Genomic DNA, 22,097 nt, shown 5'->3' on the forward strand with positions numbered 1-22,097 from the left:
TATGGTCAAGTTGTGGCCTGGTTCCAGTCAACTCCTTTCTTTTGAACTTATATTTCCATATCTTTAGCATTTTACTCACGATTTTCTGATGATTCTCTCTTCTTCCTCTTAAACACATTTGATCAAACAGCTGGTGTGCAACTAAATCAATAGCCCCCACTGACTTTTGAGCCAACTTCTCCACCGAATCCATATCTAAAATGTATGCTTGTTCAACCTTTGGAGCACTCCAAACACCAACATCGTATGAATCATTGACTAGAAGCTGTGAGCTACTGTTCTTAAGCAAAGCAGAAAGCAATTCATCAACCCTATGGCTTGGTTCCGTAAGAGAGTTTAATACCTGAATCGAATTTTTTCGGGTTTTAGAAGGGTTTAAGGGTTTCGAGAAATGGGTAGATAGAACGCCATTGTTCAATCATCAGAGGAGGAGGAAGTAAAAAAGCTCGCCAGCTGTTACTAAGGACCATCTCAAAAAACTTCTTAATTAAGGACAAATGACTTCTGTTTCTTTGTAATTTCTGTATTTTTCATTTATTTCTCAACCCAATATAGTTTAGGACTCTGTCTAAGGACACCAATAAAGATGGTCTAAGTAATATGTATATTCATCTTTGTCTTGTTATAAAATCACAGTAATCGAAAAGATGAGATAATTTGGAAAACTCGTTTAAAAATTACAAATTTAGTAATTGGTTAGTACATGAGGCAGGCAAGAAGATCAGCTGACCTGTACTTCCCGCAGGTAAAAAATACACCCCATCTAAACCAAGATCTCATCCGTCCATCTCAACCAAAAGAAACCAATCCTCGCCGTTGATTCACCTTTCTTCCACTCGAAGTTACCAAAAATAACCTTACTCGTCATTGTCACGAGACTCCATGGACGAACAAAAAAAAAACATAACCTTTTAGGGCTTCAAAAAAAAAAAAAATCCAGAGGGAAAAACAAAGACCAATTCTCTCTCTCTCTCTCTAGTCTCTCCTTCTTCTCTTCCGTTTCCACGATTCTGTTAGAGATAGAGAGAGAAGAAGAGATATTATTATTATTATTAGCTCAAAAGAATAGAAGATATTTTCCTGGGAAATTTCAACTTTCTCCCGTTCCTGGTGATTGAAAAGGTAAGTTTCTCCGCGGCGCTATCGCTTTAGATTGAGACGAATTGACTTTTCTTTACATGTGCCTTTGCAGAATTCGATTCAGCTGGTGAAATCCCCAAATTCAATTTTCAAATCTCTCTTAAGGATTTGGTTCGATTCTTACTATGTTTATCCTTGGATTGTGAAATTGGATACAATACAAGCTATGGATTTAGTAAGATGCTGTGATTGTGGATGCGATTGCTCTCTCAACGCTTCGTGGATTCGATCCGTCAAGAGAAAACACGAGGAGCTCGAGAACTACATACCTGAGCTTGACTTGGACTCGTCTTCTTCCAACGCGAAAGTCCAAATCGAGAACGAATGCGAGCTCCTGCGCGAAACCGTCACCTCTCAGCAGGAATCGATTCAAGAGCTCTACGCCGAGCTCGACGAGGAGAGAAACGCGGCTTCCACGGCTGCGAACGAGGCGATGTCTATGATACTGAAGCTGCAGAGGGACAAGGCTGAGATTCAGATGGAGCTGAGGCAGTTTAAGCGGTTTGCGGAGGAGAAGATGGAGCATGATCAGCAGGAGCTTTTGGCTCTTGAGGATTTGGTTTATAAGAGGGAGCAGACTGTTCAGGCGCTTGTTTGTGAGGCTCAGGGTTATAAGCATAGGATGATGAGTTATGGGGTTGATGAGTCTGAGTTTGATGGGGAGAGGAATGAGTTTGAGTATGACCTCCCTGCTTATGATTATCCTCCTCTTAAGTGTAGTTTGAATGAGAATCCAGATCTGGAGGCTGATGTTGAGGATGTTGAAAAGTACGCACTGACTGATTCTTCACCTCATGGTAGAGAAGATTTGAAGAGTTTGGAACAGAGGATAAGTCAGATGGAGAGCTTTACTCCGCCTCATGGTGATGTATCCGGAGGAGGGAGAACTTATTTGGAGAAGGAGGTGGTTGGTCAGAGTCCTAGGCGTCAGAGACATCTCAGGGGGGTCTCCACCGGTAGTTCAGGTTCACTATTGGGAACAAGCAAGGATCAAGGGCCTGGCTTGTATGCAGAGGGTAAGGGTGACTTATCAGAGACGGGAGATAATGAGATGGATGATAGAGTCTATACCATTGATTCTATCCATCACAGTGTATCTCAGAGTGATGTTTCTGAGCAGAAGTTTAAGGATGATGGCTATGGAGATAAATTGAACCAGCCTGATGATCATAGTGATCCTGGGATAACGAAGCTCTACGCGAGGCTTCAAGCACTGGAGGCTGACAGGGAATCGATGAGACAGGCGATTGTGTCTATGAGGACTGAGAAAGCTCAAATGGTTCTTTTGAAAGAGATTGCGCAACATCTATCGAAGGATATTATTCCTGAACGGAGATTGCCTCTGCAGAAAGCGTCTACTGTTGGAGCATTCAGTTTCATATCTCTCTTTAAGGTGATTTTTTTTCGTATGCCAATCAATGTGTTGTTGTCTTTAAGAAGCAGGTTGTGCTAATTATAGTTTACTCCTTAGCTGATTCTTGTGATTGTTCCTTGTGCAGTGGATTACATCTTTTCTTTTCTGGAGAAAGAGGGCTCGTAGAAGCAAGTAAGCAACACACAGTCTTGAACTTTGATTAGCTTTTTGCTTCACCTGAGTTTTGAGATTTGAAGTTGTATACTTATGCAAGCATCCTTGTGTTCAAAATGGTTAAATGCAGGTACATGAACGGGATGCAAGGGAGCACGATGGGGTTGCAAATGCTTCTAGAGAAGACTCCACGGATACGGCAATGGAGATGTCTTTCAAGAACGCAAGTGTGAAACAACATATCACATTCTCCAACTGGTGAATCTGAAGGCTCTTAATGTGAATATACTGGGAGTAACATCACTCTCCCATCATCATTCATATGGTTGCTGAGAAAAAAAAAATGTTTTTCTCTGTGTGCAGTTTCTTTCTTTATTTTGCATTTGCCATATATATATTTCATTTGTTGTTTGGGGTTTGAATGGGGTTTGATTATTGTCTAAAAGCTTGTTTTTTTTATACAGTAAGCTGTGTATAATTTTCCCACATTCTTGTTTGGGTTTTCTCTGGCAAAGAATACAAAACTTCCGGTGATCGGAACTTGGTGTTGTATTGAATGTACTCAAAAGTTATCGATCCTTTAAACGAAGCTACCATCAATCAAAGTTTATTTCTGTTTTTGTTTTTCAAGGTCTAATTGATTAATCAACATCTAATCAATTTCGGTTTAACCGGTTCGACCCAAAGAGATTGCCCAATCGAATTTTCTTATTCCGGTTTAGTAGTCACTCGTTAAAACCCAAAACCCTCGCCGCATAAGCTGATTGAAGCTCCGTCACAAGATGCCGAACTCGCTTCTAGCCTCCAGTCTCCGTAACCGGCGGCGCAGATCCAAATCCAAAAGACAAAAGCTCATTCAGAATCAACCTCCGTCTCAAGAGACGGCACTAACAGAGGAGGAAGAGGAAGAAGAAGAAGATGAAGGAAACGGGTTCAAGCTCAAAACTTCAGCAAAGCACGGAGTCCAACCTCTCGGAAACCTCTACTTCGTCAACAAGGGCGCCGTCAACGTGCGAAACACTGGTCTAGGCAACCTCCAGGTCCTCACCGACGAGCTCGTTCTAGAAATCCTAGCTCTCCTCGACGCGGCTCATCTCGGCGTTTTATCCACCGTCACCAAATCCTTCTACGTATTCGCTAACCACGAGCCTCTCTGGAGAAACCTCGTCTTGGAAGAGCTAAAAGGAGACTTTTTGTTCGCCGGGTCGTGGAAAGCCACCTACGTAGCGTCTCGTTATCCAAAGTCGCAGCCTTTTGGAGGAGATGGCGAATCGGTTTTGAAGATTAGAGATTTCTATTCTGATTACCTCTTCCAGAGCTGGCTATGCGCGAATCTCGAGATGAAGCGGGAGTGGCTTGAACGGGATAACATCTCCCGTGTGAGAGGCCTTTCCGTTGAGGAGTTTATTACTAACTTCGAGGAGCCGAATAAGCCTGTTCTGTTGGAAGGGTGTTTGGACGACTGGGGTGCGGTTAAGAAATGGACTAAAGAGTATCTGAGTGACGTGGCTGGTGACGTGGAGTTCGCTGTTGGTCCGGTTGAGATGAAGCTCGAGAACTATTTTAAGTACTCTGACGGAGTTAGCGAGGAGAGGCCGTTGTACTTGTTTGATCCCAAGTTTGCTGAGAAAGTTCCCGTTTTGGACTCGGAGTATGAGGCTCCTGTCTATTTTAGGGAAGATTTGTTTAGTGTTTTGGGAAACGAGCGGCCTGATTATAGATGGATTATAATCGGACCGTCCGGGTCTGGTTCTTCTTTCCATATTGATCCTAACTCGACCTCTGCTTGGAACGCGGTGATCACGGGTTCGAAGAAGTGGGTTTTGTTCCCGCCGGATGTGGTTCCTCCGGGTGTGCATCCGAGTCCTGATGGAGCGGAAGTGGCTTGTCCCGTTTCGATAATGGAGTGGTTTATGAACTTTTATGGTGATACTAGGAGTTGGAATAAGAGGCCTGTTGAGTGTGTGTGCAAAGCTGGGGAGGTGGTGTTTGTACCTAATGGATGGTGGCATCTGGTGATTAACTTGGAGGAATCTATTGCTATTACTCAGAACTATGTTAGCAGGTAAATGATTTTTTCTATACTGGCTCCTTAGTTGGATCATGGATGCCTCGTTGAAATTAATAAAGTTGACAACAGATACTACCATTAGCTATCAACACAAGTTTACAAGTAGCAAAGATTTGATGTAACTAGAATATCAAAAGTATATTAAATGTGTTTTTTATACATTATTTGGGAGTTGTCTGTGCATAGGTTGCAGAAACTGTTGATTTTATGGAATTTAATTTCGTATTTGTGAATTGAGTTGTGGTCTAATTGTGGTGGAACATTACTTGTGCAGGAGGAATCTACTGAACGTATTGGAGTTCTTGAAGAAACCAAATGCTAAAGAGCTCGTCTCCGGAACAAACGACAGAGAGAACTTGCATGACAAATTCAAGAAGGCCATTGAAGAAGCCTACCCTGGAACCATCCAAGAGCTAGAGAAGAAAGCAGAAGAAAAGAGAATAGCCGAAGAACAAAAAGTCACATTCTGGGACGCTGCAACAGATTCCAAATCTGGTGCCTTCAAGTTTTCTTTCTAAACAAACACAAACATAACTCCAAATTTTTTTTATTGTAACATTTTCTTTTTCATGAGTAACAACAAACAATCTATGTGCTCTCTCTACTCTGTTTCATTAAAGTCAGAACTTTGAATACAAATGAAACAGACCGTTATTATAAAGTTTAATCCTTTATCGTTAACTTACCTCAGAGAATGAGTAGCAGCATCGTGCTCAACACACTTCGCTCAAAACACCCGAAGCTAGCTTTACTCCAAACCTGCTCTTCCTTCACCGACCTCAAGATCATCCATGGCTTCCTCATACGAACCCATCTCATCTCCGACGTCTTCGTCGCCAGCCGTCTCCTCTCTCTCTCCTTCAAATCCACGGAATACGCATACAGAATCTTCTCCCAGATCCAAAGTCCGAACCTTTTCGTCTTCAACCTCCTCATCCGCAGCTTCTCCACAAGCCCAGAACCTAGCAAAGCCTACAACTTCTACACCCAGATGCTGAGACTTTGCATCCCCCCAGATAACATCACGTTCCCGTTTCTTATCAAAGCCTCCGCTGAGATGGAGTGCGTGAGAACAGGAGCGCAGATTCATTCGCACATCGTTAGATTCGGGTTCCACAACGATGTTTATGTGGAGAACTCTCTTGTTCACATGTACGCCACTTGCGGCTCGATCGCCTCCGCCGGTAGAGTCTTCGGAGGGATGCCGTTTCGAAATGTGGTTTCTTGGACTTCGATGGTGGATGGGTACTGCAAATGCGGGCTGGTTGATGACGCGCGAGAGATGTTCGACGAAATGCCTCACAGAAATTTGGTGACGTGGAGTATTATGATCAACGGGTATGCGAAGAGTAACCGTTTCGAGGAAGCGGTTGAGTTGTTCGAAGTGATGCAAAGAGAAGGCGTTGTCGCGAACGAGACGGTTATGGTGAGTGTTGTTTCCTCTTGTGCTCATTTGGGCGCGCTTGGGGTTGGAGTAAGGGCGCATGAGTACGTGGTTGAGAATGGGATGAACGTGAATCTTGTTCTCGGGACGGCTCTTGTGGAGATGTACTGGAGGTGCGGGGAGATGGAGAAGGCGGTTCGTGTGTTTCAGGAGTTGGATGAGAAGGATAGCTTGAGCTGGAGTTCGATTATCAAAGGCCTTGCGGTGCACGGAAACGCTCACAAGGCGGTTGGTTACTTCTCTGAAATGGTTAGGTTAGGTTTTGTGCCTAGAGATGTTACGTTCACAGCGGTTCTTTCGGCTTGCAGCCACGGTGGGTTAGTTGAAAAAGGTTTTGAAATATATGAGATGATGAAAAGAGATTATGGGATTGAGCCTAGGTTAGAGCATTATGGTTGTATTGTTGACATGCTTGGCCGTGCTGGAAAGCTAGCAGAAGCTGAGAGGTTTATCGAAAAAATGCCGGTGAAGCCGAATGCTCCTATATTAGGAGCTTTGCTTGGAGCGTGTAAGATTTATAAGAACGCTGAGGTGGCAGAGAGAGTAGGAAACATGTTGTTAGAGGCGAAACCAGAACACAGCGGCTACTACGTCCTGCTCTCGAATATCTACGCGTGTGCGGGAAAATGGGAGAAGATCGAGAGCGTGAGGGAGATGATGAAGGAGAAGCTTGTTAAGAAACCGCCAGCGTGGAGTGTAATAGAGATTGATGGGAAGATAAACAAGTTCTCCATGGGAGATGATCATCCTGAGATGGGTAAGATCAGAAGGAAGTGGGAAGAGATTTTGGGGAAGATAAGATTGGTAGGGTACAAGGGGAACACAGAGGATGCGTTTTTTGATGTGGACGAGGAAGAGAAGGAGAGTGCAATTCATATGCATAGCGAGAAGCTTGCTATTGCGTATGGTATGATTAAGACTAAGCCTGGTACAATTATTAGGATAGTGAAGAACTTGAGGGTGTGTGAGGATTGCCATACGGTAACAAAGCATATCTCTGAGGTTTATGGTAGAGAGTTTATTGTAAGAGACCGGAACAGGTTTCATCATTTTAGAAATGGATTATGTTCATGCAGAGATTATTGGTGACAATTGCTTCACTTCTTTGTTTTTGTATTTCTTTTGGAGGATCTGTGATTTTCAGTAGCACTATGTTTATTTTGTATACCACCTTTATTGCACATCTCTAATACAGATATATCATGTGATATCAATATTTTACAAATCAAAACCTACCTCTAGTAAGTTGATGGAGTAGGTACAGTCATAATACATATAAATAGCAGTTTTAGACTTTTTGTCATTTAAACATTATAGTCCATGTATATAAGCTATAGAAGAAAATATCTAGCATATTAGTGTAATGTAATGCAATTGACTTGAGCATATAGAGTACTTCCATGTAAAAACGAGAGAGGGGCGGTGCCGTCCTTTAGGAGAAGAAGCCACGTGACAAAGAGAGTCTTTTCTGTTGGTCCCATTGCCAAATGGAAAACTGATTGAAATTGTATAATTAAACATTAATAATGATTACATATCTCGTTGTGTTTTAAAGGCTGGTTTGATATTTTCTTAAAATTTTCTTAATTGGAGTTGTTTGACACCAGATATGAAAATTGTTTCTTGACCAAAATAAAACTACAACATATTATGCTAACTTCGCTATATTATATGCTATGTTTAGCAGTTAGTTATTCAATCAGTCAAAGATTAATCTACAAACACACCAGTTCCAAAGTTATATTCACTAATTATTTATTCATTAAAATTATTCATTAATCATTAGTCCTTCCGTTTTGCAAAATTGTCATTTTGAAATATTTTATTTTTGTTTCATAAAAGTCTCATTTTATGTTTGCAATTTATATATATTGTAAAATTATTTATTGCAAAATTCATTAATTTTATGAATATTTTTATTTATCCTAAACACTATTAGTTAAATAGTTATAATTACAAAAAAAAAACATTAATGCATTCTATTCATTTTTTAATTTGTGTGAAAAAATATAAAAGTGACATTTTTTTTTTTAAAAGAGAAAGATTATTGTTTATACCCTTTTTATTATTTATGTAGATTTGTTTCATTGACCATTTTATTAATGTTCTAAAGGTTTAATTTAAATTTATTTTATAATCTATATTATAATGAGGGAGTTTTTGCTCACTCTTTAGGCTATCCACGTCGGCATATTTATGGGTCTCACATAAAAATATTTTTTTGAAAATATTAATTTTATTCGTAATTATGTGTCTTTGTTGTTTGCAATTTCCCCATTGATTTTATCTTCCAAGTTTATTTCAGGTTAAATCAATCGTCAACCGTTGTGAATCTGAGACTCATCAGTCCTAACTTCACTATCTTTAGCCATTATTGCCCCTCTTAAAAACAAAATAGCAACCTCATGAATCTCTGTTCGTTCAGACGGCCACAAAAACTACGCAAATTGCTTATTCTCCATCGTTTCATATTCTTCATCAAATTTTCCCAGATTTTCAGTGTATCAACAGAAAACAATACAGGTTTGTGACTGCTTAAATCATATCAATTATTCTATGCTGCTCAAAATAATAGTCTTTTTCAACAAAATACTAATATCCTTTGAAATCAGGAGAAGAATAGGCATGTAAGTAATAATCTCTAAGCAAAGCTTTACCCTTTCGGATTCTTGAAACATTGAGATAAAACTGTGTTGAACAGAGTCGGCATTGAGTTACCAATTAGGCAACAATAGAATTGAGTTACAAGAGTTAAAAAGTGAGGCCGAGTGTGAGATTGTTGAATGGAATGCACTTCCAACACCGTGGAACACTGGTAAGCGTGTTTTGTTTGTGAGTATATACGCTAACAACTTTTGCAAACTCACAAGGCTGTTGTTGTATTGATATGTGCTTGCTTCATGACTTCTGAGTTTGAAACTTCAATTTGTTTCTTTTCTTCAGGAACTGGTGAAGCTCCTTGGCCCAAAAAACAAGAGAAGCCAAGATAAGCATTCTTAATGATGTTAGTGGCATATAAACTGGGAAAGTTAGTAGTTGTCTTCTCACAAGTTTTGATCAAAAATTTATTTGTTTAGTAATATTCTTGCTGCTGTAGGTTAACACTGTTGTTGTGGCTCCTGGATGTGGAAAAATGTCTTTGTTAAAGGCTTTATCAGGCTTATTCATGATCCATCTGTAAAAGACCTTTTCAGGTGGAAAAAGACACTGTTGTAGCTTGCTTCAGATTAAAGATATACTCGAGTATACTAGTGATTCAGAGCTTAACCCTTCAAAAAGACTGGAAAAACAGAGCACTGTTAAGTGTTTACACAGAGGTAACCATGATTACATTCACTTCTACTATATATAGAATCGTCGTGATATGTGGCTATTTACTAGAGAGAGAATGCTCGACCGTGTTACTATATAAAGAATTGTCATGCTCTGTGGCTATTTACAAATCAATGTTTTTTTCATATCTTAGAAAGATAAATAATCCTTGAAAACTGATCAACTTGACAATCGAGCCAGTGAAAGCATGGTAAGAAGTTCTATACATCCCACTTCCAGTTAGTTTTTCAGTATCTGGACTTACAACAGTATAGCTTAGCTTGGGATCACTTAAAAATACAAATAATATATGTTTGGGTTGTTTTGTTCGGGTCGTAGAGATTTATTTTTACAACTGTTTTTGATATTGTAATAGCGTTTTTGGAATTTGAACATATTTAGAAAGAGGGGACTTGGGGGAATTAATAGCAATATCAACAATTGGGTTACTCGAACATGGATCTAGGTATTAAGGATCTTGAGGTGGGTCATTCTCATGAGTTGTGGTATCGTAGAAGAGATCAAATTGACTCGGCAAGTGATTTCTGATCCAAAGAGTTGTTTGATAATCAACTGAAGAGACAGTAGCTGAAGACACGTTTTACACGGTTAGCGAAGATTAAACCAATGCTAAAAAGCAAGGCGCGTTCTTGAGTGATGGCGACAAAATTTGATTCCAAAGGAGTTGCGTTGCATTGCGAATGATGGAAGAGAAAATGGCTCACCTGGAGAAGTATACTGATGCATGGAAAGCTACACCACCAGAGCTTGAGGATCTGAATCTTTATAAACCATCGTTCATGTAAATGTGAATGCAGTGTCAATGGTGGTGTAATCTGCTGTGAAGAAGGCAAAGGAGTCATGGAAATATATCTTTCACGTCGTGACTACTATTGGGGCAATGCCGGTTATTCCGAAGCTAAAGGATTATAATGGAGCTCATGTAAAAGTGTAAACTGTGGAGGACTGTATGTTTTTGAACTCCTCGTATGTGCCTATTTTGAAGCAACTGGAAGTAAAAAAAAAGTTCTTTGCTGGGCAAGAAATGACAGAGGAAATTTAAAACTCATGTTGCGTTTTTCACACTCTTCTCGCATCGACTAGAAAAGCAGTGTCTAGAGGTAGTGTTCTCCAATGCTCGGGAACACAACTTGGAATCAAGATTCAGCATCCATAAAAAGATTAAATTTCTATCAAATATGAGGATATGTTTCTCACGTTTTTACCCAAGATTAGATACACATATTTTGATCCATTTCCACTTTGGGATTTAGTATTGACGTAGTTATACTACGTTCAAGTCCCAATTTATATATGTCACCGTAAACACCCACATGATGTTACTTATAACCTCATTTGGGCTATATGTGGTAGTTACTTAACCGGCAAACCGACCAACCTTTGAATAACATAAGCAAAAACCAAATGTTTAAACTTGAGTCACTAATAGGCAACCCAGACAATTAATAAACTCACATAACAAACAAACAAAAAACACAACTTCTAAACTAAACATAAATAACAAAGGTTTTCCAAGTTTAAAAACCACACCTTAGCTCTATTATAATACATACAAATCATGCAAAATTAATGACCACGGCAAAACGCCAAGCGCAACAAATACAACATCACATAAATACATTGACATAGAACAACAACTCCATCCACGACCCCGTGCTTGTGCAGGGACTTTGCCCCTAGTGTATAAAATTTTATAGTTCATAGTGCAATTTTAAAAAAACATATTAAGTATACACGTTTTAGTTTTTCTACATTAAACACCATTTGAAGTTAAATAAAACGTTATTTACAACTCATAAAAATACTGTAAATCCAATTAGTCACAAATAGTCCTATGTAGTCACAAAATCAAAATATTTAATTTTTGCAAATAGAATTATAAAACTGTATTATAAACATTTCATATTATTGTAAAACATAGAGAATAGTACATGTTATATGTCTAATTTGTATTATTAATTATTGTAAACGAATAAATAAAAGTAGGAGAGGGCTCGCTAAGTCGACAACTAACGTTTCAACTACCGACCAGACATTGTGGGGGAAGGACAAGGGCTACTCCTCTCTCCCCATCTCTTTGAGTCTTCTTGACTCATCTTCGCACTCGTCCCACCACGTGTATGCACTCTTATTCATCTCTCGTGGCTACTTGTCCCCACTTAGACATGTATCCTCCTGATCAAGACTATTTTATTTTGTGAGTGTGTTTACTATAGCTAATTAATATTTAACGTGGATTTTTCTTTTCCGAACGCAAATAAAAACTGGAATTTTTGCGCTATACAGGATCCAATGACAGAAATGAACAAAATGTAGGTATCAATAGAAGCCGCTTATCATTTCAGAAGGAAGAAGAAAACAAAATATTGGGTTTGCTGCATTTATTGGCTTTGTAATTTAACTCAACACATCGATCTTTTGGCAAAATCATAACATGTCCGTAGCTTTCCCGCACCACTGTACGTGACTATACACGCTGAGGCAGTACAAACATTTACACATAACGTACCAAATTAAACATTTGGCCTCACATGACAATTAATTTATTATTGTACCTTTGGTAGACGTACGTAAGTCAATTGAAAGTCTATTTTAAAGAAAATACTTATTCGAAAACTAGCATGGGTTGGAACCATCCCAGTTTTAGAAAACCAATATACACCACTTAAACTAATCACTATAAACTTTTGACAATTTTTTTTACTACAAATATACTATTCATCCTTGTATAAAATTAGGGTTTGCAACAATATCATAGTCGGGTCCTTACATATAATTATGCCTTGCAGCAATTATGTCAGAGGCGGTTAGATCCAACGTACGGTTGATTTTTATTGGTCGGATACATACAAATTTGTCAAGCTAGCTTTTTCAATTGTAAGGGAGTTGTTACTATGAAAGAAACTAATCTAGACACAAGGACAGTGCACTGGATCTAGTACCTTCGTAAGTCATTTTGTGCGGCGTCAAATTTAATAGATGGAAACAATATTTAGAGGCTATATACTCTTGCGTACTTCGAAGTATCATAGGGGAAAAAAGAACGGTCATAGTACAAGTCCTTTTTGGAGTCTTATTTCTTAGAAAAAATCTCTACTTACTGTGTCTACTTAATTGGTGACCTGAACTTTCACTGATTTAATTAATTATCATCAGTGTTTTTAAAACCGGACCGATCCGATGGTTGGACCGGATTCGACCGTAAACCGGTTATATAGCCGGGTTGGTCTAATAATTGGTTCGATCATGAACCGGCCACATAGCCGGATTATATTTCAAAGTTATTAAACCAATAAAAACCACTAAAACTATCGAAAATCTATAAACCATCCATATAAACAAGAAACTAATTTATATTTATAATATTTTATGTTCAAAATTGATTTATATTTTAACTATGCATCATGTTTACTAATATTACTTTTATATTTACATACTAAAAAAATATTAAACCATATTATTGAACCAGGTTTGACCCGGTCCAACCATATTGAACCGTGACCCAAAATATTTCCGGTTCAGCTTCCGGTCCGGTTTTAAAAACACTGATTATCATCGATTACATATGTGATGTTGATATGGTAAAGATTGCATCGTCAAGAGAATGTGAAACCTGATTTACAGTCAATGTGTCTCATTATGGTAAACTATATATACAATAAGGACTATTTTTCGAGTCACTGATTTTCTTTCTCGTTATGGTAACTCAAAAAGTGCATTGATCTATATCAACTATGTATTACTTTGGTTTCATCTCAAACTTTTTAGTGTAGGATTTCTAACAATAACTTCTTGAAAAATGATTTGACTAGCGCATTGATGTGGGTTCTCCAGCTCTATTGGTACGATTGTTTTACTAAGAGTACGAGGGAGTAGGCAAGAAATCTTAATTGGCACTTCACCTAGATTTCCTTAGGTTGATTTGGAGAGTGATTCGATCGGTCAAGTGGTCAGTAGCTACAATATCACCGATTATGTGTATATTATAGCAAACACATGCATGTGTATATTAATCTTCGTCCATACGTACGTGTCTATTAATTATTTTATATTTTAATGATTTGAGAAAAATAAATATAAATAATACATATATCAAAATATCATTTAAATTTATTTTTAATTCAAAATTTACTTTTATAATTTGAGCACTTGTACACACGTTCAAGATACAAACTTTACATATACATGATATATCATTAAGACGAAAAAAGTAGTAAGAAATAATCCAATAATTAACGCAGATGAAAATGCAAAAAAAAAAAGAATAATGTGAATGATATATGAAATTGATATAATTTACATAGATGATAGATGTAATAAATATAGAAATACATATGAAGAGTATGTGAATTATCATCAAGATTTACTGATCTTGGTGGCCTAGTGGTAGGCGGACACCAGTGAGCTAAGCGACCTGGGTTCGAAGGCACCCTACTACGGTTAAATCATTAGGTGGCCACCCGGACCCACCCTGCTACTTCTGGGGTGGAAATGACGTGGCTGCTGCGGGCCTCGAGGGATGTCTGGACCCCGGCGTAGGACCCTCGGTTAACAAAAAAAAAAAAAAAAAAAAAACATTTACGAAGATGTGAAGATAATACGTACGAAAATCCCTAACGAAAGCTAAATAAATCTGAAAACTAACTAAATAAAGAAAAACAAAACAAGAAGTTTGGGTACACAAAGCATAATTGACATGAAGAAAGCATCCAAAACCAACTTTTTATAAGAAGTGCCCTCTCCCGTAGGTAACATGAGATGCAACCAAAGCCTCGCAATATTTTCGTACATTTTCCAAGAATACAAAACTAACATGTAAAACATAACTGTCTATTTATTTTATCTTTCGTCATGGCTAATCTGATATAAGCTAATAAGGTTAAAAGGAAATTAATGCTAAAAATACAGAAATTAATGCTAAAAGTTTTGTAGTCGGGAAAAAAAATAAAAGATAAATTATTACGTCTTGATTGACACCTTTTATATATTTTTTGAAATGTCAACAAAAAACTCTTCCATATTCATGATATTTGTGTGTATATATCTATATGATAGATTGTATTTTAGTAAGGTGTAACTGGAAAACAATAAGGAATTGATAGAATGAAAAAAAATGGAATGATAAGAATGAAATACATAAAAAAAATGGAACTGGATTCATTCTATTTATTCATAACCAAATTTGTTTTGGAATCATTCATTTTTTTTTTGTGAAATTGATGGAATGAGTATTCTATTCTATTTATGTCAAAAGATGAATTTTTTTAAAAATTAATGGAATAAGGTATTCCACGTCGTTCCATTCCAAAAATTAAGAATCTAGTTGCAGCCTGAATTTGCCGCACACGTCTGCGGTTTGATTATTCAATAAGTTGGTATAGACGAAATTGAACTTTAAAAACTAATGTCCAAAAAATAAAAATAATCTGAAAACGAGATGTTATATGGAGTGGTGCATTTCTGACCATGAATTATGTACTTTGAATAGTCACATAAATTGAGATAAGTTGTAAATAAGATTCCATGTTAATTTATGGGTTTCTAATCATGAATTATGGAGGATATATATCGTACTAAAAGAGAGTCCGAAAAGATGATTGATCATTAAAAGAGCTTAACATTTATATACGAGAAAACATGCATATATATGCCCCCCCCCACGTGTACGGTCAGGATGCCACGAAACTTCATACTTAGCTGGAGACACGTGTCCGCAAACTATCGCTATTACTCGTCAAATTGTATTCATATCAAAAGCATCTGAACAAGGCTAGGGGTGTAACATTGTTTTGAATATGTTATCCAAATCTAATCAGAACTTATGTTGAAGCAAACCAGACTGCCATGTAAATTTTGACATGAATAAAATTTAAGTGCAAACAGGTTAATGATTGTGAATAATAGCGTTGATTTCATCTCACTAGAACTGAATTTGAATACGATTTTTTTGTTCATACTAATCCGTTGTAGTTCTCTGAGAGATATGTGTGTACATATTACAAACATAAATATTTTTAAAAGTCTTCGATATACTATTATATCCATGCAAACTGTTACGGCACCAGCATTAGGAGTTTATAAAGGGGGTTCACACGTTTCCCGAAAAAAAAATTATTAAAATATGCTACAGTCACGACTCTGTCTCGCAACGCTCCTTTTGCATGAACCCGGGTCGTTACTGTTCAACGGGCCCCACACCACGTGGCGGCCCGCTATTGGTCAATTTTTTTTTTTTTTCAAAAAAAAATCAAACGAAAAATGAAAAAAAAAATAATAAAAAATTCACATGATGAACTCCAACCGGGGTTCATTAATGCGGCTGCTCTTAAGGCCATGATTATTGGGGTTCTTAGGATGTAGTTTTTATTGTAATATAAAAACCGTCTCTTAACTTTAACTAAAAAAACTAAAAACCGTCTCTTAAAAGTTAAATAGCTATTGAACTTAAGGGTATTATCGTAATTGGAACTGACCCACTCATAAATGCTACTATATATAGAAGGTTGATGAAGCAGCTTCAAAAGGGTGTCACAAGTTTCAAGCCTTTACATCGTCTCTTCCACAAAAACAAACATCTTTCAAACAGTGGAACATTAATTACTTTTATCTTTTAGTTTCCGAAAGGTATTGATTCTATATCCTAATTTTAAATCTATACATCTTCTTATAGTCATTCCTGTTCTGTTTCTCTTTACACATGTTTAAGTATGTTCATTTGACATTGTTCTATACGTATATGTACATAAGCTATATATCTTGAACGTTATTATTGGTTATAAATTTTTGTTAAGGATAATGATTTATGATTTGTACTCGGCAGTTCTTGAAAAGACCAACATGTCAACAGAGAAGCCACCGTTGGCCTCAGGTTTAGCTCGGACACGGTCCGAGCAGCTATATGAGACACTGGCTGCTGCCATCAAATCACCTTTCGGCTCCATGGACGCTAATGGTGTGCCTGCAACGGCTCCGGCATCAATAAGTGGTGGAAGAGAGACGCTGTCTAGAAAATCAAGCCGGAGACTGATGATGTCGGCGTCTCCAGGGAGGAGTGGCGGAGCTGGGACACACATTAGGAAGTCTAGGAGTGCTCAACTTAAGCTTGAGCTAGAGGAGGTAAGCAGCGGCGCGGCGCTGAGCCGTGCGTCCAGCGCGTCGCTAGGGCTCTCGTTTTCGTTCACCGGTTTCGCTATGCCGCCGGAGGAAATCTCCGACTCGAAACCGTTCAGCGACGACGAGATGATACGTAAGTCGTCGTGTGAACCTTTTCTATCATCACTGTTTGCTTGTATAAGGGTAGTTTCGTCATTATCTTACGTTGTTCCCATACTGTGAGGGTGCTTTGGTCATTTAAACATACAAATAATGATACAATAATAATGATAACAACGGGTATATGATTGGTGTGCGTTGCTTTGCTTTTTTGCATGAGAGTTGGATAAATTATTTAACAGAGACGCAAGCAATCGGCCTTCTATTTTGTTCCACGTGTTCGCTTTCTCGTGCAACATATACTTTCCACCACTTGTTTTCTTTTCACCTTTTTTTGTTTTTTTCCTTCACTTTTCAAGTTGCATATTCGGTGGTGCGTACAATTAATATACTTATATAGTATGTAATGAGAAAGCATTAAAAGATACATAAATATCCTTCTTCTAAAAATAAAAATCCTTCTTGTATAAAAAGTTTCAGACTAATCCGAGTATTTTACAAACACCACACATTAACTACAAGAATACTTTAGTTTGTTAGTCCTCATGATTTGAAACCATGATTTGCTTATCTGAAAGTTATGGAATGAATACTGCAACTCGAGCCTAAGATTATCTTCAATGTATTTTGCTATTTTCATCTCTAAAATAGAAGAATTCTATAATAGATATGCTCCAATGTATTTTTTTTTAAATATCAATCTCTAAATATAGAGTAAAAAATTAGAAGAATGTTATTTTTTTTCTTTTATAAAGAAGAAAAATATAAATATCTATTATAAAAAAAAAAATAGAGGTGAGTTGGAACAATTTCACCCCTAAATGTTTATTATAGAAGTAAAAATAGTAATGAGTTGGAAATGCTCTAAGATATTCGATCAAAACGACAAAATGTTTCCAATATCTTACTATTTGTTTCTTTTATAAACAATTATACATTATTAAAATTTTGATTTTCTTAAATTGAACATTAATTAGTTTGCTTTACAAATATAAAATACTTTTGTCAAAGATGCATGCGTAAATCGTAATGGGTATTAAAAGTTTACAGTACGTTTTCGTTCCTTTCCATTATATTTAAGTCAGTCCAAGTGTTGTTTTAGGAAGTCGATGCTTTACCACTACTTATTGTCACCACTTAATAAACGCTACACTCATGCTACAATCTTGTACGTTTAGTGCAATATAGGTAGAATTTTTAAAATCTAAGTAAACACTAGGGAAACAGCGTAAATAGAATAAAACAAAACTAATATGTGATTGGTATACGTCACGTAGTGATTGATCTCTCCAACTTAACAGCTTTTTAGTAGGTAAACAATATGTGAGAAAATTCTATAGATCACTACTAAATTAGTCAAAACCGTGGGCCCCAATTAATGAGTTGTAGTGTTTGAACTACTAGCACATGCGCACCTAAACTCTAAATCTCCGAGAATGACGGTTGCTAACAAAGAATGGCCAACAAACAGTTCAATACATCGTACGTTATAAATCTCACTTACCACACCTTGTTTAGGTGTTAATATTCTCATCTAACTTTAAAAGACTCATTCACTGCTTCACTGACCTCTTTTACTTAGTTTGATTGTTAACGATGAATCACCTAACTGTTTCAGCGGACGACAATGAGGCGGGAAACAAGAAGCCTAAGTTTCAAGCAGAACCAACATTACCTATCTTTCTCAAGGTAAGACAATCATAACAATTCAGACAAGAGAAAAGAAAAAGCATTGGGGTTGTTATGTTTCTTTAGTGTTACGTTTCAAATAAAAATTGCATTGAAGTACTTGGTTGGTGGGAATGATCTCTTTTGGTACTGATCTTCTCTGTTTGCACAGGCACTGAGAGGAGATCAAAAGAGTATCACACATTTGTCTCTCTATCTCTGTGTATCTACTTTTCCACCAGGTTAAAAGTCTTGTACATAATCTCATCTTACATGACTTTTATGTACAAGACTAATTAACATAGTCTTAAGTCATGCATGTAAGAACAAACACAGATACAAAGGGGGGAATAAGTGTAGAATATGTTATAAGATTTCTGAACTTAGGTTTTGTTATCAGTGAGGTAATATCAAGACTTTTGGTTTTGTGATTTTGATTGATGCAGTTCAAGGAAGTTACATACAAGGTGTCGATAAGGAAACTCATGACTCCATCCCCTGTGGAGAAAGAGATATTGAGTGGGATAAATGGGAGTGTGAGTCCCGGTGAAGTTCTTGCTCTCATGGGTCCTTCAGGAAGTGGCAAAACAACTCTTCTTAGCTTACTCGGTGGCCGAATCTCTCAATCCGCCACTGGAGGCTCTATTACTTACAATGACAAGCCTTACTCTAAATACTTGAAAAGCAAGTAAGTATATTTTTGCCCTAAACCCTAAACTCTCTTGTATTATTGTATATATGGAGACTCAATTTTTTGCTGGTTTGGTGACAGGATTGGGTTTGTGACTCAAGACGATGTTCTCTTTCCTCATCTTACCGTGAAAGAAACTCTGACCTACGCAGCTCGTTTGCGTCTACCCAAGACTCTTACAAGGGAGCAAAAGGAGCAACGTGCTATTGAAGTTATCCAAGAGCTAGGTCTGGAGAGGTGTCAAGACACTATGATCGGTGGAGCTTTCGTGAGAGGTGTATCAGGTGGAGAGAGGAAAAGAGTTTCCATTGGAAACGAGATCATCATTAACCCTTCTCTACTACTTCTTGACGAACCAACTTCCGGTTTAGACTCCACCACTGCTCTAAGAACCATCCAGATGCTCCACGACATCGCTGAGGTTTGCTTGTTTCAGACACTTTGTATCTCTCTACTCTCTTTGATGGTTGTCTGAATCTTGATGTGTTTTGGAACAGGCGGGGAAGACAGTGATCACAACGATACATCAGCCATCTAGTAGACTCTTCCATAGATTCGATAAGCTGATACTACTCGGAAGAGGAAACCTTCTCTATTTTGGGAAATCATCAGAAGCTTTGGTTTACTTTTCTTCCATTGGTTGCTCTCCTCTTATCACCATGAACCCTGCTGAGTTCTTGCTTGATCTCGCCAACGGTAACATCAACGACATCTCTGTGCCTTCTGAGTTGGAAGATAGAGTTCAAGTAGGAAACTCAGGCAGAGAACCTCAAACTGGCAAGCCATCTCCTGCTGCTGTTCATGAGGTAATCACAGAAACAAGAAGTTAATATTGTCTGAAACCAAATTGAGTTAAAAAAAACTTAATGAAAGATGTAAAAAAAAATCATTCAAAAAATTATATTAAATTTAGCAAACAGTAATGAAATATGTAAAAAAATTCATTCAAAAAATCATATTAAAGAACTTTTTTTCTAAATTCTTTAGCAAAACAATACATCTATTGTAACAAGGTTTTTTTTTATGTGAATAAATTTAAAATTCATTAAAAAGGAACAAACTGAGTTTTAATATATGTTGGAACATTCTAAGCAGTATCTGGTGGAGGCATACGAGACTAGGGTTGCAGAACAGGAGAAGAAGAAACTATCTGATCCTGTGCCACTAGACGAAGAAGCTAAGGCTAAACTTCTGCGTCTAAAGAGACAATGGGGAGCTAGCTGGTGGGAGCAATACTGCATACTCTTCTCTAGAGGACTCAAAGAGCGCCGTCACGAATATTTCAGCTGGTTGCGTGTCACACAAGTTTTATCCACAGCTGTTATTCTAGGTCTTCTCTGGTGGCAGTCAGATATTCGGACTCCAAGAGGACTACAAGATCAGGTAGGTATCTTGATGCGCACTCCTCTCTGCCTTGTACCTCAAGAAACATGAAAATTATTTGATTTGTTGTTTACAGGCTGGTTTGCTCTTCTTCATAGCGGTTTTCTGGGGGTTCTTCCCTGTTTTCACAGCGATATTTGCGTTTCCGCAAGAGCGAGCAATGCTGAATAAAGAGAGAGCAGCTGATATGTATAGACTAAGTGCATATTTCTTGGCTAGGACCACGAGTGATCTCCCTCTAGACTTTATCCTGCCTTCTCTCTTCCTCCTCGTGGTCTATTTCATGACTGGTCTTCGTCTTAGCCCGTATCCTTTCTTCTTGAGTATGCTCACTGTTTTCCTTTGCATCATTGCATCTCAGGTATGTTCTGATTGACCAAAACCCACATTTCTATAATGGGAAAGTAAAAATCAAAATGGTGAGTTTGATTTTGTTTCATCTTTTCTAGGGACTCGGACTTGCTATTGGAGCAATATTAATGGACTTAAAGAAGGCTACGACTTTGGCTTCAGTTACTGTCATGACATTTATGCTCGCCGGAGGATTCTTTGTTAAGGTAAATTCTCTGTTTCTTGATTTCCTTTGTTTCTTGTTTTCCTCTGTTTCTGAGTTCTTTTGTTTTGTGTCCTTCAGAAAGTACCGGTGTTCATCTCCTGGATACGCTACCTGTCCTTCAATTACCACACCTACAAGCTTCTTCTCAAAGTGCAGTATAAAGACTTTGCTCAATCCATCAACGGGATGAGAATAGACAATGGACTGACTGAAGTGGTTGCACTCGTTGCCATGATCTTCGGTTACCGCCTCCTCGCTTATCTGTCTCTAAGGCAAATGAAGATCACAACATAACACTTTTTGCTCAAGAAACCAAAAAAAAATAATAACAACAACAAGAAGAAGCACTAAGACATAAAGTGATCTTGATGATCTTGATTGACACGACCAATCCGTGACAAAATATTAAGAGATTGGTCCTAATGTACTTCTTGCTTAATTAAGGTGTTGTGAGTTTGATAATGATTGGGGTTGGTGATTGGTGAAAGAAGTCTTTTGACTGGAGAAGATATTTGTTTTAGTTTGTATTAGTATATCGAAATCTAAAATGGTTCATGTTTATTAACTAGAAGAACCTTATGTGTTTGGATCTTCTCAAATCAAGTTCCAATCATTTCTAGCTTTTGTGTCTTTAATGCAAGTCTCGCCACTTTATTAAGGTTGTTGTAAGCTTGTTGTTAACCATTAACGTTGTGGTTACATGCATGCGTGTTAACGTTGTGGTTAAATCCTTAACGGCCTAAGGTTAGCTTCATTTGGTTGACAATTGGGATTTTAGACGTCTCTAATGATTAGTCTTTCTTTTCTTCAAAATTTGAGTTTTTCAGACAATGAAGCAACATGTTTTCAATAGTTTATTTCATTATTCTTTGTGAAATGAATATTCTAAATATATTTCATCACCAATGTATAACTAATTATTAAAAACACTTTTATCGCAAAGCCTTTGGTCTATTTTCCATCGGAGTTTGTCGTCTAACATGGAGCTGGAAGGATCGGAGATGGCGAAAAAGACAGTGATGTGTCTGTTAACAGACGCAGAAGGAACTCCATTAGGTTCTGCTATGTATA

General features: G+C 37.6%; 4 protein-coding genes across 5 annotated transcripts; all 4 read left to right on the plus strand.

Moving 5' to 3' along the window:
- The first annotated feature begins 862 nt into the window (after nt 1–862).
- LOC106375470 (myosin-binding protein 7) lies at nt 863–3,220 on the plus strand. Its single transcript, XM_013815384.3, has 4 exons — nt 863–1,122; nt 1,193–2,533; nt 2,640–2,686; nt 2,799–3,220. Exons 2-4 carry the CDS (start codon nt 1,307–1,309, stop codon nt 2,899–2,901), a joined length of 1,377 nt encoding a protein of 458 aa, XP_013670838.1. The 5' UTR covers nt 863–1,122; nt 1,193–1,306; the 3' UTR covers nt 2,902–3,220.
- Nucleotides 3,221–3,403: 183 nt separating this feature from the next.
- Nucleotides 3,404–5,420, plus strand: LOC106375466 (F-box protein At5g06550). The gene is made up of 2 exons (XM_013815381.3): nt 3,404–4,733; nt 5,014–5,420. The coding sequence occupies exons 1-2, from the start codon at nt 3,451–3,453 to the stop codon at nt 5,255–5,257; spliced, it is 1,527 nt and encodes a 508-aa protein (XP_013670835.1). The 5' UTR covers nt 3,404–3,450; the 3' UTR covers nt 5,258–5,420.
- Nucleotides 5,421–5,433: 13 nt separating this feature from the next.
- On the plus strand, nt 5,434–7,393 carry LOC106375465 (pentatricopeptide repeat-containing protein At5g06540-like). The gene has a single exon (XM_013815380.3). The coding sequence runs from the start codon at nt 5,434–5,436 to the stop codon at nt 7,270–7,272; it is 1,839 nt and encodes a 612-aa protein (XP_013670834.1). The 3' UTR covers nt 7,273–7,393.
- An 8,627-nt stretch (nt 7,394–16,020) lies between these two features.
- LOC106375464 (ABC transporter G family member 22) lies at nt 16,021–21,591 on the plus strand. Of its 2 annotated transcripts, none has more exons than XM_013815379.3 (10): nt 16,021–16,140; nt 16,337–16,762; nt 18,347–18,417; nt 18,843–19,084; nt 19,169–19,508; nt 19,585–19,893; nt 20,183–20,470; nt 20,547–20,831; nt 20,920–21,027; nt 21,105–21,591. In XM_013815379.3, the coding sequence occupies exons 2-10, from the start codon at nt 16,354–16,356 to the stop codon at nt 21,318–21,320; spliced, it is 2,268 nt and encodes a 755-aa protein (XP_013670833.2). In that variant the 5' UTR covers nt 16,021–16,140; nt 16,337–16,353; the 3' UTR covers nt 21,321–21,591. The 2 variants fall into 2 exon arrangements, with proteins under 2 accessions (XP_013670833.2, XP_022552829.2); XM_022697108.2 differs by lacking the exon at nt 16,021–16,140 and adding an exon at nt 18,569–18,638 and having other exon boundaries at nt 16,612–16,762.
- Nucleotides 21,592–22,097: the final 506 nt, after the last annotated feature.

This window comes from Brassica napus, chromosome C9, assembly GCF_020379485.1.
Source record: "Brassica napus cultivar Da-Ae chromosome C9, Da-Ae, whole genome shotgun sequence".
NCBI classification, from domain to species: Eukaryota; Viridiplantae; Streptophyta; class Magnoliopsida; order Brassicales; family Brassicaceae; genus Brassica; species Brassica napus.

What these genes read in the sequence shown, in the direction of transcription:
- LOC106375465 (XM_013815380.3), top strand. Translation starts at nt 5,434, where the DNA reads ATGAGTAGCAGCATCGTGCTCAACACACTTCGCTCAAAACACCCGAAG.
- LOC106375466 (XM_013815381.3), top strand. Translation starts at nt 3,451, where the DNA reads ATGCCGAACTCGCTTCTAGCCTCCAGTCTCCGTAACCGGCGGCGCAGA. An exon ending in ACTCAGAACTATGTTAGCAG is followed by an intron (nt 4,734 to 5,013) that starts GTAAATGATTTT and finishes TTACTTGTGCAG; the next exon opens with GAGGAATCTACTGAACGTAT.
- LOC106375470 (XM_013815384.3), top strand. Translation starts at nt 1,307, where the DNA reads ATGGATTTAGTAAGATGCTGTGATTGTGGATGCGATTGCTCTCTCAAC. An exon ending in GTTTCATATCTCTCTTTAAG is followed by an intron (nt 2,534 to 2,639) that starts GTGATTTTTTTT and finishes TTCCTTGTGCAG; the next exon opens with TGGATTACATCTTTTCTTTT. An exon ending in AAGAGGGCTCGTAGAAGCAA is followed by an intron (nt 2,687 to 2,798) that starts GTAAGCAACACA and finishes GGTTAAATGCAG; the next exon opens with GTACATGAACGGGATGCAAG.
- LOC106375464 (XM_013815379.3), top strand. Translation starts at nt 16,354, where the DNA reads ATGTCAACAGAGAAGCCACCGTTGGCCTCAGGTTTAGCTCGGACACGG. An exon ending in TTTGCATCATTGCATCTCAG is followed by an intron (nt 20,832 to 20,919) that starts GTATGTTCTGAT and finishes CATCTTTTCTAG; the next exon opens with GGACTCGGACTTGCTATTGG. An exon ending in CCGGAGGATTCTTTGTTAAG is followed by an intron (nt 21,028 to 21,104) that starts GTAAATTCTCTG and finishes TGTGTCCTTCAG; the next exon opens with AAAGTACCGGTGTTCATCTC.